A 19,114-nucleotide genomic window follows, 5' to 3' on the forward strand; every position below is an offset into this window, starting at 1 on the left:
TCACTTCTGGCAACTGCAACTGCACTCACAATAAGCTTCAAAATAGAAAATAACCATTTACATAAGCAACTATTTTAATTTTTGAGTAATAAAATTAAAAAAATCCAAAGAAAGTATAAATCTTTGAGTTTACTTTAAGACCGACAACAAAACGCAATATTACATGTTAACCAACTTTTATGAAATGTTTCACCCATTTTATAAGATTTGAAAGCTATTTGCCTTGTTATGTCCCTTCTGGCTTTTCTTCTGCGGGACGGCCTCTTGCTGCAATGGCAAAAAACAAATGATGATACTTCTTGGCAAACAACATTGGTACTTATGCGATCTTATCAGGCAGTTACTTGTTATTATTCATATCCTATGTGTCAAACTCAAGGCCCGGATGCCACATCTCTTATCTAAACTCTCTGAACAGCAATAAAATTTCAAAGGAGGGGCATCAAAACTGGGACACATTAATCGCTCTATGGTTTTAGCCCTTACAAACCAGAAGAAAAAGAAGCAAATCAGAAGAATAATAAGAGAATAGGCCTAACATATCTTACCATATCTAGAGCCAACGCATTCTAAATGGATTCCCCATAAATTCTCGAATTGTGGCAAAACAAAGAGGAGGAGGAGGCAAAACAAAGAGGACATTTATTCCACTGAATGAAACTAAGCTAGAAGTGCGTTTACTACAGGGAAGCGTTAAATATGCAAGATTTTACGTTGCTATGATCATATGTATTGAACAACTCTCGAGTCCAAAATACATGTCCTGTCCTGTTTATCACATTTTTGAAAAAAATCCAGCCAGGACTTTCTTATTCAAGACCGTAAATTTACAATTTTCAAGCTTCATGTTATATCTTGTTTCAAAATACTAGAGAAAAGATTATTGAGATATTTTCATTGTATTGTTTTCCTATGAAAACCTTTTTTATATTTTAGACAAATTTTAAGAACCTACTCCGGTATCCAATTTAAAAGGACTGCTAGTCATTCACACTTGTTTGTTATGATTTGGAAATGTTCCAACAGACACGTTTTTTGCAGACCACTTGTTAAACGGAATTTGCAAAATGTTCCACTAAAACCCATCTACCATGGTCTTGAGAGCAATAGCTTGACATGGCGGCTGCTCTTTCAACTTCCAGCTACAAAATCTCATTTAGATTGTTCTCAGTGTCGACAGGAGAGTCATAGTCCTCATTCAAAAAATTCTAACTTTAAGAAGGTCTAACATTTTAACTTTAAGAAAAGAGAAGTAATTAGCTTACTTGGCAAAGCCGTTCTTCGTATTCTTGGCCTTCTACCAGAGGCTCTTCTTCCGCTTGAAGCTGCAGACCTAGTGGTAACTGATTCTTCTATGCTTTGTGGAGCTTCTAGAAACAAAAACTACTTTTATACAGCTGGTTTATACATTAACAGTAAAATCTAAAGCGGAATTACTAGCTTAAAGGGCCTCTCCAGCCAAACAATTTTTTTTATCGACTAAAAAGTTAGCATCTGGTGCGTGTATTATGGCAAAGTCGTTGTTTTTGCAAAATTCCAATTAGTTTAGAAGTTATAAGGCTTTGAAGTTGCACCTTTCCGAGAAAAAAACGACAAAAGCCGAATCAGTTTTGTGACATTCTGACGTCACAGTGTGCGGCTCTCGTTCGTCATGAATTTCGTATATCTTCCACCGAAGCGTGAAGGAGTCATGGTCACGCGTTGATAACTGCATCTAAATCTAGAGTAGGAGCTTTTTAGGATAAAAAAATAATAAATGTTTACAATCATTCTAAATCTGCGGGTTGGAATGTGTTCATGCTGTGTCACGACTTTGTTTTGATCACCTGTGTTGGCCCACAAAACTATGGCTTCCTATTCAAGCTTTCCCTCGCGTATTATCGAAATTGAAACTTCAGTTGTTCTCCAGAAACGATGAACAATTAAAGGCTTCAGAATTGATGTGTCTGAAATGCTCAAACTAAAAGCCGGTGGAACAGAACTGAGAGTACCATCACTTGCAGTGTTCAATTTGCGAATCGTCGTCGTTCGATTCGGTTTGAAGCGAGACTGGCGAAATGCACAGTGACGTCAAAATTGCGTCACAGTGTCACCAAACCGAAAAAGTTTTGTCGGTTAATTCAATTCAATTATCGAAATGCAAGAGCTATTATCTCACAAACTGTAAAAATATCGAAAAACAAATAACGAATTCGTGATCAGCAGGTTCAACTCCTTTAGATTCGCCAATAAAATGCAAGTGCAAAATTTGGCTGGAGTAAGGGAGAGAGAGGAGATTTATAATTCAGAACGTCTCTAAAAACCTTGAATATGCCTTAGTTAAATTGACTAATTGCTTCCAGCTGTTTCTCTTACATCTGAAGTAGAGGGCTGATAATCTTGTCAGTACAACCTATCAAAAATCTACCAGGTCGTTCTTTCAAGAGACTCACCTGAACACACATTTCTATAACAACTTCGTCTATAGCTACAGCTTTGCCGCCTTTTTTTATTTTAAATCACTTTACAAAACAACCAAATGGTACACATATGTTTTTGCAGTATTGGTAAACATGTAGCCAATAACTTTGACACTTGATAGAGCAATCATTTACCAAAAGAAGAAAACCAAGTGACATATACTATATGAGAATAACTTGTCTTGGCTACACCAGGTACATACAGCAATATGGCATCAATATTTCATCAACACATTTTGCCTGGACTTACCTTGACTAGCACCATCTTCCTTGTTTGCTGTTGACTCACTTTGTTGCTCTGAAAAAGTGAAAACACGGGTAGAAGACAACACTAACAATCATTAAAAAAATCTGAAATTAAAATTGCCCTAAAATTCGTCTATAAGCTAAATTAGCTTCAACTACTTTGAATAAGCATAAAGTTTTATAATTCACACTAGAACCTACAAAACTCCTTACCCTTCATTAAATGTTTTCAACAAACCTCGCAAATATGAGAACAACAGAGTCATTGCCCCCTGGTCCTAGGTGATGAAATATTTGGCTAAATAGCCACGTCACAACTGAGGATTCTCATCTCTTTCAAACATTGACATCAAAGAATGCATTAAGCAATATTTCGGAAGCAAATAAGGGAACATATGATAAGAAACAATCTGATTGATAAAAATCAAGCAAAAAATGAAAACCTTGCAACTGTAATTTAATTTCTGCCTCTTCGGGCTCTTCTTTTGCTTGGTCAGCATCCTGATCCTCCTGCACAGCAGCATCCTCCATGCTCTCGGTTGGTGGAGCACTGCAATGGGCAAACAAGCAAAGTTAAGGTTCTTGCGGTGACTCAATTTCAAACATTGCATGATTAACTGGTGTGAACGACCACAACTTAGAGCGATTAGTCACTTTTCATCCAATTAATGCATCTAAGAACTATCTTTTTATTAGTATAATTCAAATTGCTTTCTTGTCTAAACTACTGCATGCAACACGAACAATTATTTTCATATTGAGAAGTACAGCTTTTAGAAGTTAATGAAGAATTTTGAAAATTAAAAACTTTTATAAGAAACAGTGTTCATTCCTATTGTTTTGTAATGAGACTTTCAAAATAAAAGCTACTTAAATGCCACATAATTTGACAAAAATTGATGCATTTGTTGAGGATATGCTGCTTCAATAATGAGAAAGAAAGATTGACATCATGGGTGATTTGTGCTTGAAAGTGTGGTTATGCAATCATCCCAGTGTATTTAGTTCCCTTTAACAGGATGGCAGGAAAAAGCCGACTTGCTGGACATACAAGAAGAGTAAACAAAGTTTAGATGATCAAATCATGAAGGAACTCACATATCCTCGAACAAATCGTCGTCGTCTTGAGTAGGAACATCTTGAGCATCAGGATTGTCATCGTCTTCATCATCGGCAGTCAAGTCAATATGCTGCGGTACATTCTGCTCTGTGTTGTTGTCTTCAGTCGTTAGTTCAGGAACTCTTGCTGTACTCGATTCACGAGGACGACCTGAAGAAGAATAGGAGAGTGACAATCACATATTTGGCTTTAGCTTATGTACTCCGTTAAAATCTTCTTATTAAAAGAATAAAACAGTAATGTTAGCAGTCTACCAAGGGAATCTGCAAAACCAGGTCTACAAATTTCTTGTAGTTTATAGTTAAACTCCTTTGGATCAAGATCATTTGTTTAACAATATCCTTGTACATTGGCAAGGAAACGTTATCGAATGCCAGGGAAACTATGAAAGTCCCAAAGGCATCGTAAAAGCAGAATGGGTAAAATTTCAGATCAGATCAATTGAGAATGGAAGAATTTTTGATCAATTGTTATAAAGAAACTTTCTTTTCTAAACAGAAACAATACCAAGAAGGAAGTTTAGAAAGAAGATTACAAAACAATAATAGTGAAAAAAAAGAATAATGCCTGACCATCAGCGGAACATGCGGAATTGAAAAATGGGGAAAATGTCTTACAGTTGAATGATTATTATAGAATAAATTATCATATAGGCTGAATTAAAACATAGCGCAATGTGACGCAGTACATAGCGTAAGCCTATAATAATGACGAAGATACCTTGTAGGACACTTTGTCTTGACAATATAATTTCCTCTCCGAGTCCTTCCAACGGAGTTACCGTGACTTGAATGAAATGAATGCAAATGTTGGCTCAATTACAACTGAGCTTGCATATAAAATATGTGTCAGTATACACTATATCTGAAGTATATGTATACATCGAATAAAGGTCTCCATAGGCATAGGTTTCTTGTCTTTGGAAAAGGGAGTGGGGGTGGGGGTATAATGATGATAGACATTCCCTGTCATGTATAACAAGGTCAATGGCCTGACACTAGAGATTAAATCTACCTTTTGCTTGTTTTTTTAAAATAAAAATTATGAAAGTATCCTTTGAATATGATGTTATTATTTCAATCTCAAATTTCTTTTCAAAAATCGTTCCGAAAACTTCAATATGATAGAAATTGGAATGCTTTTTATATCCTTATTCAGTCATTTTGTTACGTTATTTGGTAGGAAAAGATAGCTCTGGAAATCTCAGTATGCATGTTCTAAAACATGGGACCATAGCTCGATAAGAGTTGATGCCCATACAGTCGAGCCACATGCTGAAGTGCGGACGAACCAGAGAATCAACCTGAGCTAGTTTGTGGAGCTATGGCTCTACCAAAGGTTTCTAAAGAACAATTCTAGCATCAAGATTTTGGAATTATAAGAACAGCAAATTTAATGGCTAGTGGCAATTTACCAAAACACATATACACCACATATACAAAGGTAATGAGTAAAACTGAGGAAAAATAAAAAAGAGCAAAGTACCTGATGGAACAACCCCAATAGTTGTTAATGGGACACTAGCAGGTTCTTCTCCGGCAAGCAAATCGATTCTTGTGTCATCAAGACGCAAGCCTAGAATATCAGTAATTATTTTACAATGTTATACAATACAATCGAAGTATCAGCTGCTAGGAAAAAGTCGGAGCAGAGAATGATGTATTTTTATTCAAAGACACTGATTAAATTTGGGCACATGCAAGCGACACTGTACACCTAAGCGCTCGCTTTAGCAGACTTCCACTTTCAGACAACATATGCATGCTGAATGGGTCGAGAGGTAATAAAGCCATTACTTGCTAAAGCTGCAAGAAGAACATACTAATAACTTTGGGATTTTCCCGACTCTTAGGTATTTCTAAAAATTTTAAAAGAATTTAAAATTAGAAACAACAAAATAAATTTTGTAAGAAGAGGTGTGTAAAGATTTGAGACAAAATTTTTATGTCCGTATCCTGGTTTGCAAAAGGCAATCGTCTTTTTACTGGGACAAAATAACACAGGTAAAAGAAGATAGGCGTTTTTCATATTGGTCCATCTAGAGCCCCCTCCAGGGAGCCGAATTTGCTACAATTTTGGTATCATTAAAGCATTCATCATCTGAGAAGCATATCAGTTGAAAACCTTTCTTATATGGCCATATGATGCTTATATTTGAAAAAGAAGACTGAAAAATGTTGCAGTGTTTACCTTCATCGTTGACTCCGGAATCAAGTCCAACCGACTGCGAGGATCTATTTCCTCCTTCCGACCCAGAGGGAAATGAGAAAACTGGATGCCGAACTTGAGGGGAACTGGTATAGAAAACGTAAGAGCATTTAAACCAATCGGCGAACAACACCAAAAAATAAAGGAGGGCAAATCATATTACAAGCGAAATATCCTTGGGCTAATATTTCTTGGAAACATTTTCCAAGTACCAAAGACGAATCAGTTTCATTCATAGATTTGTTAACTAAGCAGTTAATAGTTTGATTGAAATCTGAGGAAAAGTGGAAAACATTTAGATCCCTTCAAGGAGAACGACCCTTGTTTTGTAAAGAGCAATTACCCCGGTATACTAAAATGATAGGCTATCAAAATTCTGATAAGTTTTGCAAAAGCAAGAAGAAGGAAACGTCATACCTGACTGCTTCTGCAAACCCATCGGATCTCTTTGGCTCATAAAGTGTCGGTGTACTTGGGACAGTGCAGTCATCTGCTTCGTCGAAAGGGCCACTTCCACCTTGTCCCTAAACAATCCGTTTGCATATATTAGTAAACGTCACATAAAAATCTATCTTTCGAAAGAAGCACGTGCGCATTTTATTCGCTATTCACTCCAGGCCGAATGATGACAAATTTAACACAACTAAATGCATGATAAAATATAACAAAAATCAAGAATTATAATTTCAACATAATTCCACGCACGGTGGACATATTTTCCTTACTATAGAAGGAAAAGACATTCATATTTTCAGCAGTTCTCGTATACAGTACACCGATGAGGTAAAAGCAGTAAAGCTTAAACAAAACATTGGTTCGAAAGGCCATTGTATCAAATGCACATTTGAAGTTAAACAAATAAGGATCAGGCAGTCAGAGAAAAACAAACTTTAAAAAACATGTAATAAGGAAAACTCAAAATCTATAACATAAGTATCCTTTTCGTCTGACCTTCTTCAGAGTTTCTCAAACATCGAGCACTTCCATGAAAACATGGAATCAATCAAAGACGAGATTCTTCCTTTCGATCCGTATCATGGCATAAATGTTCAATTAGTTGCTGGTTAAGTTTTATTGTCATTATCATGCGCTATTTTGTGCCAATTTGGTATATATCTTACTCGATCGAAATTGAGAGAGATCAACTCGGGTAATAGAAAAGACTTTGGATTGCATTACTTACAGGCGGAAGGGAAAATGATGGCAGTTGATATCGTCTTCTGAATACTCTGCAAATGAAAAAACCACAGAATATTTTATTTAGAGAGCATTGGAAAAGGTGATTGCTACGAGCTTTGTAAGCAGCAAAGTGACTTTATTAAGTCCTCAAATGATAAAGGACCATTTGCATTTAACAAATCATAAAAACTGGAAATACTGAAAGGTATTTTTCCCGGAATATGGAGGCTTGATGCGGTTTCTGCAGGGCAAAATCTGCAACAACCATGGGAGATATTCAGGTAACAAAAACCATTTCATCAATGCCTTAAGCTGTAGAAGTTTTCCTTTTGATACATGGTGTGAGTTGAAATTACTTAGCTTTTAAATAAGTTAATTCTTTTAAAATCATGAGAAATTGAGATTAGATAAATCGTGGCAAGAAACCAAGTCGCTATACTAAAAATGCTGTTTTTAATGGTCTCTTGGCAAAATTAAATTAATGTAACAGTTAATTAAAAATTATTGGGGGTAAATTGGATAGAAATCAAACGGTGAACATCCTGCTTCAATCTAGCTACAAAAACGAAAAGGATGCCACTAAAATAGCCCTGACCCATCCCTAATTTCAAGATACAATAAAACTCTCACTGTCTCCTGTCTTCCAGTTGCTGTTCAAGGTACCTAACAGCTCTTCCTGCCTGCTCTAATGATTTCTATTCATAAAAGGAAAATTTTGCTATGACTAAAACTGAAGAAATCAACACTAACCTCCCCCTGCCACTTTGGTCTTGAGCAGCAAGCATAAAAGCAGCTGGCGATGGTTGGCGCCTGTGCGTTTCTCTATTTGGTTCCTGCGGGGGATGAAACAATACCATATTGATTAATTTTGTTTCACTACGCACGCAATTTCTAAAATGAAGCCTCCACTTCTGCTTAGGAAGTTAAGTTTTGCAATAACATTAGAGCAGAACGTAACAACAATTCTTACCGAGACAATATTGGTGAATGAAAAGGAAAAAGTTGCTTTTCTGTCAAACTTTGCATACATCAGAAGGATCTTTCTTTATAAGAAAGGAATGATATAAGGCTTTTTGGAAAATTTAGGGCGACACTATTTACAGAAGAATTATGTTCGATGTAGCACATTTTAAAAAATCTTTGGCTTGTTTGCGGAATGAAGGTTCAAGCCGTCAGCCACTTATTCAGAGGGGTGTGCACAACCGAAACTGCAACGGTCTTTCTGTTTAGCTAGCCAAGGCTTTTCTTTAGCGCATACGTTTTCTTATTATTATAAAAACCACCAGACAACTTGAACTCTACCCAATATTGCCCATTTTCTGATGCCTAATTCTTTGGAAGAAAGTGTTAGACCAAACGGATTTTAAGAGGCATGTTTAAATGACTAGGTATTTTCAAGTATCATTGGCATATTCGGGTGGCATCAGGATCATTCAGCCCATACCACGAGGAGTAATTACAACCAGGGATGTACACAAGAAGCATTGTTAGAAACCTACTCTCAAGTACATCGGAGGTGTAATTGTCGTCAGTCTTTCCTGTTGACTCGAAGATTGCTGCTCGTTCACATTTGAATCTTCTTCCTCTTCTTCCATGTCGTTCCCTTGGTCATCCATATCCTCTTCATCCTGATTTTCCTCTTCTTCCATTTCTTCCCCTTCCATTTCTTCCTCCTCCTCCTCATCAAAAGCCTCTCCAGTGCCTGTCATTAAAAAACAAATTTTCATTTTAAGGAGCATTTTCATAAGGCAACCAAATCACGATCTGGTGATGGATGGCTACATAAAAAGAAAATAGTCAAATGAAAGCAACGGAAAAATTCGTTCAATTGCTTCCAGGGACAATAAAAAAATGCCACCGATCTGACTTAGTTCAAGAAAGGCGAGATAGTTCAGAGATGGCAATGATGGCACCTGAAAAAGCACCGTGAAATTTGCAATGGCAATGGTGGTACTCACAAGCAAACAAATCTACGTAACAGAAAAAGATCTACTGAGAATTTTTCATAAAAACCTCTAACCATCATAATCGAATTCTGCATCTTCTGCTTCCTCCTCGTCTTCCTCAGAATCTTCATCTTCAATCTCCTCCACACTTCCTTCGCTGCCTTCGTTTTCTTCAACCTCCTCCTCATCATCATCCACTTCCCCTTCTTCGAATTCTTCCTCCTCCCCATCTCCATCAGAAATGGAAATTACTTCGGACTCCCTGGTTTCCGTATCCTGTGATCAAAACACAGCCAGTTTCAAATCTGCCTATTTCTTTTTCATTCTCATTTTCATTTTTCACAAAATACATCACAGACACAAAGCGTTTTTTGAGCAACAACTTGTAATATCATGGTCTTTACTAGCCACTGTCAAACTTAATATATACGAAGCAATCATGGGTGCATTGGTATTTCTTACGAAAACTACAATGCTTGCTAGCTTCCGTCAATTCTCTATTTATATTAGATTAATGCAAAAATTAATAGTTTATTTTCCCCTTTCCCCAAAAAAAGATTGGAATTGTACTTCAGCCACCCAAGCTTTAAAATTAAAGGTAACGTTCAAATGGTGTATTCTATGGAGAGAAGAGTGGAAATTGATAAGGTTAACAACAAAAATGCCGTTGGTGTTCCAAGGTCTTCAGCAGGCTACGTAACATAAAGTTGTTATGAAAAGCAAAAAAGAGATGACAAAGGATGGCTATGAGAGCTCTCAAACTGGCCTTCACCCAGGACCGATATTTTAATGATCGTCTCCTGATATATGTGATTTTCCTCTCTTTTCGAATTCCTCTTGTTGTGTACGACCGACAATTAATTCATCTAAAGGGTTTAAAAACCCGTCAATGCTTTCAGTAAAGATCTTAGGACAGCCATCAACGTCGATTGTTTAATACTGCTATTTGTAATCATGCTGTTCATTGCTAATAAGGCCCTTCTGTATCGGAATAAATAATGCATTTTGAATGGAAGGCAAAATCGCAAACATAACGACATGTTCTTCATGACGTGGTGAACTGTCAGGGAGGGGGGGGGGGGGGGGGCTGGTTACCTTAATATGTTCAAAGGTATGGGGCGTGCCATTACTTACGGTTGCCTTTTTCTGAAAAGTGCAGAATCATCGGTATCAGTTTTTGAAATAAGTGCGGAAATGTGGGTACTATTTCCACTTTGTGAAAATATTGCAAAACTATTAGGAGGGAAATTTAGCATAAACAAAATAAATGCCCAGTTAGAAATGAAACTATGAAGTATGTGCGATGTAGTAATAATTTGGGGCAAAGGAAATACAAAATTTGTTTGATGATTTTGTTATGTCTTGAAAAATGTTCTTTGACTTGCGGAATTACAGTCATTGTTTTTCATAATATTTGCCGAATTGTGGATCAAAATTTTTTAAATAAAATGGCACGTCCCCTTCCAAAATAAGCCTTAGTTACCCCCCCCCCCCAAGTCCAAGGCAGCATATAGGTGGGCATTGGAGGGAATGCTAGAGTTTGAGCTGTAATTCGTTGGTTATTGTTTACACAATTGAAGCCCAAAATGAGTTATCTATTCAACCATTACAAAAAGGAAACTTTCGTACCTCTTCAACGCGCTGTCGTTTTTCTTCCGGGCTTTCGTCCATCTCTTCATCTTCTTCCCTAAATTTTGACAATAGCACAAAGTTCTTAAGCCTATTATCCGAACGATTTGAATTCATAAGCTAAGATTGTTATTGAAATCATTCTGTGATTTCAAAGCTTAGAAAAACCATTCTGTTTCTAAAACGGGAAGACTGATGTAAAATTGAATAATTTGAACATTTTTATCAAACGAAGCACTTATAGAGTAGCAGGAACATTAACAAGAAGGAGGTTTGAGACCAGATTAAGCTTTTTTCTTTTCTTAGCATACCATATTAGTCCCAGCACAACAACAACACATCACAACAATGACACATTAACACGTCACGACAATGACAGGGCACGACAATGACACGTCACAAGAACGAGTATTTTCTACAAAACAACATCAGTATCAATAAGCAACTGTAACAGTGCACTTAAAAAACTCTGACAATACCTTTGAGTTGGCGATTCCGCAGAGCGCCTTCTTTTCGCAGTTGTAGCATCCTGACTGTACCCACTCTCGTCCATAAACCTGCCAGCCTCGAAACCTGCTTGTTCGACCGAGCTATAGCCTTGGGCTTCAGAAACTGATGTTGAAGATGGCATGTCGGAGCCTTGGGTCAGTCCATCCCTAAGAAGCACAACGACAGCTTAATAATTTTGTTTCAACGCTCATTGCCATTGATAAACTGCCAATCTTAAAACTGATAGAATGAATTGAAAAATATTCTTTCAAGAGAATAGGAGAGAAGCAAACATTGAAGAATAGAAGAAGTCATCTTACGCTGCAACGCTAGGGAACAACCAGGAAGCGGTAACATGCATGTTTGTAGTGAAATTTGTATGCATATAATGACATACATTGAAATTAAATAAATAAACTTAAACATAATCACTTCGTTTATTCTTTATGCAACAAAGGGTTGAAATAAAAAAGCCACATATCCACGACGTCGCATAACAAAGTAATTTTCACAAGGAGATATAATGGCAGAGGATATTAACCGTTCTGCCTGATCCTCATTTTCCACTTGCTCCTCACCAGCTACAAACATAGGGCCACCGACATCTGTCAAAAGGCTGTCAGCTACATCGATTATTTCTGACGGGCGCATCTGCTCGGAGGATACCCCTTCCAGTTCCTCTGCTTCATCACTCCTCCCTTCCTCAGTTCCAGCAATTATTGGCGTCACCGTTGCCTGTGTGTCTGACCCAGATGTTCCCTCCTCAGCCTGAACGGCCGCTAAAACTCTTGGTGCCTTGAAGACTGAAGCTTGCCCCCTGTTAGATGCTGAAGGTGCTTCATGCATTCTTTGCTCGGGAGCAACGCTGGCTGTGCTAGCTCCGGCTGCACGTGACGGGTGCTGGGGGATAACTACTTGCGTCGTTGTTTGTTGGATGGGGGGAACAGTGGGGCTTACCATTGCAGTTGGTGTCTGTGCAGGAATCAACGGGCGAATACTGGCGGTTCTCGAGGACATGGGTTTTTGTGGCTGATTATTTGACGTTGAAGCTGTCGGTCTTACTGTCGCCGTCAATGGCGTAAACGCTGAAATGACGAAGAAATCCATGAGCCTCAATTTCTAAGCTAAAATAATGTTCTTTTAACATTTATGAAATGTATCCTATTAATTAACGTAAACATGAAAATAACCTCACCTGTAAATAGTTTAACAAAAAGAAAAATAACGCATAACTAAGCTTTCTTACTTTACAATTTTGTCGCATGCTTTACCCTATTTCTAGAGCATTTCGTCTACGAAACAAGCTTTTCAGGAGGCCTTATAAGATAAGCAGAAATAAATGAATAAGAGTGATCCAAGAGCAACAGTGTAAGCGGCAGAAGATCATACCGGCCGCCTCCGACACTGCGATGTCTTGTACGTGTTTGATAGCCGCTTGCGACTTGAGCTTCGAAATCGTTTCCTCCGCATCTGCAATTGCCTTCGCAAGTTCATTTGACCGCTCATCCGATTGTCTGTACAGAGAATTACAAACACATGAAAGTCAAAATGCAACACATTAAAGATGCAAGGAAATATCTGGAGTCCTTAAGCAAAAAAGAGTCAAAAGGAAAATCATCGAATATTGATTTTGTAGTACCTGTTCCCAATGAAAGCTGGCCTACTCTACCTTCTTTGAGGATTTTGATGAACAGAGCCTTTTAACTCAGAGACTTCGAGTTCATTAATTACAACAACAACAGCACCAAGTATCGCTGCAATACGACCTCACAACAGCGTTGATTAAACCATTCTTTAAATTCTATTTTGATTTTTCACTATTAAAGAAATAATGTTCTTTTTCTACTTAAAAATCATGAAGATGTCATCAATTTTAAAATGCTAATTTTCCTTCAAGTGAATTTTCTCTACAATTTCAACATACTTCTTATCTTCTTCCAAGTTTCGAATTCGATCACTTAAACTTTGGTTTTCGTTCTTCAGCTCGTTCAACGTGGCTTTCATTTTCTCAGCCTTCGAATCAAATTGACTTTTCATTGCCGTGAAGCGCATTTCCTTCTCCTTGAATTCGCTTTCAACCGTTTGATGTTTTTCCTCAAGCTCCTTTATTGCACTTTTCAGTTCCATGTTTTCATTTGTTGATTTATCAACTTGTGCTGCAAATAATATTTGAGAAAAAATAAAAATCTGCATGCTCTACATTCCACGTTACAATATTAAGTGTAATTTACTCAAAATTTACGGTATAACTAATGTACTTAAATTTCCTCGCTTGAAAATCATTGTAAGATTCTCCAAACAACCTTAAAGAATAAGTCTTTAAAGGCATTGAGTCATGACAAAATGGATTGGGCATACCCAAAGTGCCAAAATCCGCTGAGTCACGATTTTAATGACTGCGATGCTATTGGTTGACCTTAAACTGGTCACATGAACTCACCTCGTTTCCATCAATAGTAAGTTGTCAACAACGAATGCCAATATCACATGAAACAGCAGTGATCACGCCGAAACTAAATGACCACCTATAGAGAAGGCCTATTTACCATGACTCAATGCCTTTAAGGTTGTTTGAAGAATCTTGGGAATATAACATAAATCTTCAATTTGTAAAATGTGAACAGGTTTATGGAACTACCAAGATTATTTAACAGAAAAATTTACACATTGGTTGCAAACATAAGAATAACAGTAACATTGACTGCTATGCAATATAAATAATAAAAAGCATCAACTTGTCCTCCAGGTCATCAAATAAGTAAGCAATAAGTCATTAATAAGTGATTGGCCAATTTTGATATTTTAAGATATAATTTTCTTGATTGTTTCAATGAAAACTGGAATCAACTTGAAGGCAATCGAGTCTGGATGGCTTTTGATTGACAAATGGCCTTTGATTGACAGATGGCTTTTGATTAACAGATGGCCTTTGATTGACAGATGGCTTTTGATTGACAGATGGCTTTTGATTAACAAATGGCCTTTGATTGACAGATGGCTTTTGATTGACAGATGGCCTTTGATTGACAGATGGCTTTTGATTGACAGATGGCTTTTGATTGACAGATGGCCTTTGATTGACAGATGGCTTTTGATTGACAGATGGCTTTTGATTGACAGATGGCTTTTGATTAACAAATGGCCTTTGATTGACAGATGGCCTTTGATTGACAGATGGCTTTTGATTGACAGATGGCTTTTGATTGAAAGATGGCTTTTGATTGACAGATGGCTTCGGCCCCTTTAGTATCTGTCGATTGTCTTTAAGCTAGAAGCATAAACAGAGCCACTTACCGTTGAGATCTTTCATCTTTTCTTTAGCTGAACGCAGGATCTTTTTCATTTTCTTTTCATTCTCGTCTCGTTCAGACAAAACAGTCTAAAATATTGAAAAATGATGAAGTTTAGAAAATGTCTCCCTAACGAGAAGATAGAACTGATAAACTTAAATATCATCTCACAAGTGAGTCATATTGTGGAATCTTGAGTAGGCAACTCTAATCAATAAATACACTACCGCAACAAAGTATTGCACCACCTCAAAGGTGGAGAAATGAAGCATAAAAGATCGAGAGCTATTGCTATGCAAATTAACTATGTTTTTAAGTGGTGAATAAGATTGGATTGCACGTAAAACGACCACCAATCAGAGCTTCAATCACCTTAAACAATTTGATATTATAGTCCTAAAGCTTTTTGAACATTGACCATGCAATGCCAAGCAATCATGTAATTGAAACGCTTTTAAGTGGTGCATTAGTAAATAAGATTCAAAATACCGCTTTCTCCTCAACTTCTTTTGAAAGTTTGGCGTTCTCTTCAGAGAGCTGTGAGAGCTTTTCACTCGATTCATCCGACCCTTGTGCTGATTCTCCAGATTTTGCGGCATGATCTTCGACATTCTTCTGCACTTCTTTTTCCAACCGTTCAACATTTGATTTAAGTTGGGCGTTTTCCTTCTCGAGCTCAGCGAGTTTCTGGTTGTCCACATTAGTTTCACTTTGTGGTGCACTGCCAGCCTCGACGCTGGCCTCTTTTGATTTCTGGAGTTCTTTTATAAGTCCCTGATACTTGAGAGCACGAATCTTCAACTAAAAGTCAATGTAAATCAGGATATAACTATAGGATTACGGTGCTTAGCATTTTTCCGCGACAATGATTAACAATTAATGATAGATTGTGATCAATGATTAATGGTAGTTGGTGTCAGCTAATATATGGCAAAAACACTATGAGGCGTTACAAGCGGACGTTCTTGGGTTTAAAGAAGGGGCAAGCCCCAAGGCTCGAAGGGTTATTTGCTTACGCATTTACACACCAACATTTGGGCCTATACAACAAACAAAATGCTATACAACATCAGTAGAATTTTTTGAATTGACCAAAGGTCAAATTTACGTTTTAACTGAAAACGCACAAGTGGTTCCGGGACAGTGATCAATGAAATTTTAATCAAAATATTGATTCTTAAAAACAAAACCTTTTCAAACTTCGCATTTGCAACGGTTACGTGAGTCTCTTTTGCAGCCACATCTTTCTTCAGAACCTCGATTTCATCTGCAGTTCTTTTTTCAAGTTGTTCCTTTTCGGCTTTAATTGTGTCTGCTAATGTTGTGAGAAGTGCCGCTTTGTCCTGTTAAAAATTCAACAATGTAACTTTACAATCATCATCTCTGTATACATTGTCAATGAGAGAAGGCTTCACTAGCTAGTCAAAGGGACCTCTTTCAACTTCCAGTTTCAAACCTAAAGATACAGATTACATATCTTCTTTCAACGACATACAGATTACATATCGCCCATCGGCATTGGTTTGTTTATAGTGGTATACATGTAAATATAACTAGCCCATAGCTACCTGCATCTCAGATAAATCTTTCTTCAGTTTCAATGAATCTTTTGACGCTGCCTCCTTCTGTGCTTTCAGGCGAACTATCTCGTCCTTCAGGGCACCCATCACTTTATCGTTCTGTGCTTTTGTATTCTTCAAGGGTTTCAGTTCCTCCAACTCGGTTGTAGCCTTTTTGTTCTGTTCTATGAGCTGCTGCGCCCGCGTTGTCCATCTTTGAATCTAAAAGCAAAAAATAGTGAAAAAATGTAGGACAAAAGCGATGAGATCAAAGAAAAGGCAGAAGCCATTCGGAAGACTTATTTGAGGGAAGAAACTTTTGCGGAAAGAAACCCTCGCATTTGTGCTTTTAACGAATTTTAAAATTGGTTTCGTTGTTTGTTGGTATTACGAAGTGTTTTCGCACGAAATTCAGGTTTTTACTTAAACATGAAAGTTCGTCCTCGCAAAAGATTTTATTTCGATTTTCGAGGAAGTCGATTAAAAATTTTCACGCTTTTCTCAGTTTTCTAAACCTTCTTCCCGCGAATCTTTTTCAAAGTTTTCTTCAGGGGTTGCTGTGGCAAGTTGAGCCCAGAGGTTATTATTCCTGGTGCGAGTTGGCTTCTGGGGAATTGAGCAATGTTCACATGGTTGACGAATACTACTAAAATGCATTGACAAACATCTTACTTCACTCTTTAATGCAGTTTTCTCAGCAAACCAGCTGCCTTTTTCCTCTTCCAATGATCTTCGTCCCTCTTTCATCGATTTGACTTGATCTTCCAATTGTTTCACCTATAAAAAACAAATTTCTTTTTCACTCTATCAACCCTTAAACTCTCCTCATATTTTTTTCTCAGAAATCTGCAATTAATTATTTGGTATTCTAAAGCAATATATAAATTTTTTGTAAATATTTGGCTTGCTCTACTTCATATTGCATTATAGAATCCTAAATATGGAATTTTGAACCTTTAAAATGGTAGAAGTGAAGTAGATCACAAAGTCTCGTAGCCTTGATGATATCGAGAAATCTTTAAAATAAAATTAACAATTCAGCAATTGATAATCGGTGGTGCACTTTTTTAAACTCTTAATGATTTAACTTTCAAGGGTATCTAGAAATCTTTAGAGACAAATAAAAAGAGGATATTTAAAAAACTTTACAGAGAAGCCAAACGAGGCACAGAAAGTTTCTTGAACTGGAAACAAAGAAAAATGTGACCAAACTCCTGCTGGCTTTTGGATACGTGAATGATTTTGCAAAATAAATAATGGGACATTTCTTAAAAAACGTGGCAAAAATTAATATTTTAAACAAATCAACCCATAACGAATTGCAATTAAACGAAAAAGGTATTTAAAAATTCGACAGAAAAAGCAATCAATTGTTGTTAAATGTGGCCAGGCACAATTTCTCCACAGCAAGGAGCAAGGAGATAAACGTCTTTCCTGATGAAGAAAACATGATATGAGCTTGTCATTAAACTTCTTTTGAATTTAAAGCAACTGACATAGCTTAGCAGAAGTACCTTAGCATTAACGGTAGAATGCTTCTTCCCCAGCTCTTCCTTTTGCTTTTCAAGCTCTTTATTCAACTCAGTGAGCTCCGCAACTCGGGCCACCTTGGCCATCATGTCCTCGTGTTCCTCCTTACTTAACATCAACCCCAGAGTGCGTTTTCTTTCAAGTTCTAAAGCAGCTTGGGTTTCTTCCAGTTCTTTTTCGAAATGATCACATCTTTGTCGGTAACGGAGACTCTCTGATTGCAGGGCTTCGAATTTCGTCTCAGCTATTTCTTTTTCGCGTCGTATAAACCTTCAAAGGAATTAGCAAGGTCACAAACTGCGTCAATTATCTTATATCACTACTAAAATGCTCCGTCAATTAACTATTAGGAAAACAACAATTTAAATAAGAGCTTCAGAACTACAATCCTGGACAAAAGGTTATGAGACAATTACTTTTTAAGTGATTTTCTGCGTAATTGCCCTCAAAACCAGTGGTATGCCCCTCCCCCCAATGTCAATGTTGGTGGTGGGTAATGGCAGTTGATTATGGAAGCCAGAAAACCGAAAAAATCAACATCAACATTGATATTGGGGGCAGGGGGCTGGGTGCTTTTGCAATAAATGATTATAACAGCAAATGTCTCCTAACTTTTGTCCAGGATTGTCTGTGTTTGGAAGTTATTGTGTGGTATTGATATAACAATTATTTCACAATTTTTTGTTACAATATGTCACTTATACTAATTGTTCACGATAAAGCGTCATTTGCACCTGTCAGGGGGTATAGCTATTATCTTGATAATTTGACGAAACGGGCAATTTGACGTAATATCGACTAAGGGTCAAGGCTGTTCTTTAGCACTCGATGAATGCAAATTATTAACGATGGTACGTCCAAGAATCATTTCTCCAGAAACAAGAGCTTATATCAAACTAAACAGGACTGAAAAAGTAGCAAAATTGATTGCAGACACTGGAATTTGTAGAGCTCATATTTATCGAATATGGAGTGAGAGTTTGAAGACTAGTCGAAAAAACAAGAAGAAATCAATCGAGGGGCGACCATCTAAACTATCGGCAAGACACAAAAGGCGACTTCTCCGACTTGTTAAATGTGTCCGCTCTCAGAATCCAAACTGGACAATAAAAAGACTGATGGAAAGGGCAGACGTGGTAGATGTTTCTAGAAGGACAGTTACCAGATTTTTGAATGCCAATGGGTATTACTATTTGCAAGCTCGTAAAAAGGGTTTACTAACAGAAAAAGACAAGAAAATCAGACTGAAATTTGCAAAATGGATATTGAAGGAAAAACCTAAAGATTTTTGGTGTAAGAACATAAACTTTTATCTCGACGGAGTTGGTTTTGTTTATAAACGAAATCCTAAAGACCAGGCCCTGGCCCCCAATGGACGAGTGTGGAGAAAGAGAAGCGAAGGACTTGTTCAAGATTGCACGGCAAAAGGTCAGGCTTGTGGTACAGGAGGTAAATATGT

General features: G+C 37.3%; 1 protein-coding gene across 2 annotated transcripts in view; it reads right to left on the reverse strand.

Moving 5' to 3' along the window:
• Window positions 1-56: 56 nt before the first annotated feature.
• LOC135684979 (nucleoprotein TPR) overlaps window positions 57-19,114 on the reverse strand; it is a 53,294-nt gene continuing 34,236 nt past the window's right edge. Inside the window, exons 36-59 of one of the 2 annotated variants that reach the window (XM_065200716.2) lie at window positions 17,640-17,925; window positions 16,798-16,902; window positions 16,135-16,347; window positions 15,757-15,909; window positions 15,056-15,367; window positions 14,571-14,655; window positions 13,201-13,432; window positions 12,666-12,790; window positions 11,818-12,361; window positions 11,267-11,443; window positions 10,788-10,845; window positions 9,233-9,434; window positions 8,712-8,914; window positions 7,963-8,045; window positions 7,217-7,262; window positions 6,451-6,557; window positions 6,016-6,119; window positions 5,311-5,400; window positions 4,546-4,611; window positions 3,804-3,975; window positions 3,149-3,255; window positions 2,710-2,757; window positions 1,266-1,370; window positions 57-267 (exon numbers count right to left, since the gene is read on the reverse strand). In XM_065200716.2, coding sequence (XP_065056788.2) covers window positions 227-267; window positions 1,266-1,370; window positions 2,710-2,757; window positions 3,149-3,255; window positions 3,804-3,975; window positions 4,546-4,611; window positions 5,311-5,400; window positions 6,016-6,119; window positions 6,451-6,557; window positions 7,217-7,262; window positions 7,963-8,045; window positions 8,712-8,914; window positions 9,233-9,434; window positions 10,788-10,845; window positions 11,267-11,443; window positions 11,818-12,361; window positions 12,666-12,790; window positions 13,201-13,432; window positions 14,571-14,655; window positions 15,056-15,367; window positions 15,757-15,909; window positions 16,135-16,347; window positions 16,798-16,902; window positions 17,640-17,925 — 3,664 coding nt within the window. In that variant the 3' untranslated portion in view covers window positions 57-226. The remainder of the gene's footprint in view (window positions 268-1,265; window positions 1,371-2,709; window positions 2,758-3,148; window positions 3,256-3,803; window positions 3,976-4,545; window positions 4,612-5,310; window positions 5,401-6,015; window positions 6,120-6,450; window positions 6,558-7,216; window positions 7,263-7,962; window positions 8,046-8,711; window positions 8,915-9,232; window positions 9,435-10,787; window positions 10,846-11,266; window positions 11,444-11,817; window positions 12,362-12,665; window positions 12,791-13,200; window positions 13,433-14,570; window positions 14,656-15,055; window positions 15,368-15,756; window positions 15,910-16,134; window positions 16,348-16,797; window positions 16,903-17,639; window positions 17,926-19,114) is intronic. The other variant, XM_065200717.2, reaches the window with a different exon arrangement.

The sequence above is a fragment of the Rhopilema esculentum genome, chromosome 21, assembly GCF_057945365.1.
Source record: "Rhopilema esculentum isolate cy_ngs chromosome 21, ASM5794536v1, whole genome shotgun sequence".
Classification (NCBI taxonomy): Eukaryota; Metazoa; Cnidaria; class Scyphozoa; order Rhizostomeae; family Rhizostomatidae; genus Rhopilema; species Rhopilema esculentum.